At 76.9% G+C, this 615-nt stretch overlaps 1 protein-coding gene across 1 annotated transcript in view; it reads left to right on the forward strand.

Annotated features, from left to right (window-relative positions):
- The first annotated feature begins 565 nt into the window (after window positions 1–565).
- CDK13 (cyclin dependent kinase 13) overlaps window positions 566–615 on the forward strand; it is a 116039-nt gene continuing 115989 nt past the window's right edge. Inside the window, exon 1 of the mRNA XM_027835809.1 lies at window positions 566–586. Within this exon, the coding sequence (XP_027691610.1) occupies window positions 566–586 (21 nt within the window). The remainder of the gene's footprint in view (window positions 587–615) is intronic.

Consider the following 615-nt stretch of genomic DNA (forward strand, 5'->3'; position numbering starts at 1 on the left):
AGGCCGGGAGTTGTTGTCAGGTCCAGGCCTCGGAGGCTGCCGACACCGCCCCCCCGCCGCCACCGACACCGGGACCGGGTCCGAGATCGTGAGAGAGTGAGGAGGAGCGAGGGCGCGCGCGCGCGCGTGCGTGGGGCCGCCGCCGCCGCCTGAAGAGGACAGAGTGCCCGCCTGCCTGGCCGAGGCTCCGCGCACACACACTCAAACACACACGCACACACGCGCACACACACACACACACACACACGCACACGCACACACGCACACACACACGCCCGCCCGCCAGCCAGCCCGGAGCCCAACGTCGGGGCGGGATGGAGTGAGGCGCCGGGGCCGCGGCCGCGCCACTTCCGCCTTGTGCGGCCCGAGAAGCAGCCCGAGCTGAGGCCGCCGCTGTTGTTGTCGCTTCCGGGCGCGGGCATGGCCGCGGCCCGGGTGTGAGCCGGGCCCGCCGGAGTCGGAGCCGGAGTCGGAGTCGGAGTCGGAGGAGGCCGCGCCCGCCCGCCCGCCCCGCCCGCCAGCCGTGCCCGGCCCGTCCCGCCGCGGGCCCGCAGCCGCCCCCCCCATGCCGAGCAGCTCGGACACGGCCCTGGGCGGTGGCGGCGGCGGCGGCGG

Source organism: Vombatus ursinus, unplaced genomic scaffold (assembly GCF_900497805.2).
Source record: "Vombatus ursinus unplaced genomic scaffold, bare-nosed wombat genome assembly UNPS02014817.1, whole genome shotgun sequence".
Taxonomy (NCBI): Eukaryota; Metazoa; Chordata; class Mammalia; order Diprotodontia; family Vombatidae; genus Vombatus; species Vombatus ursinus.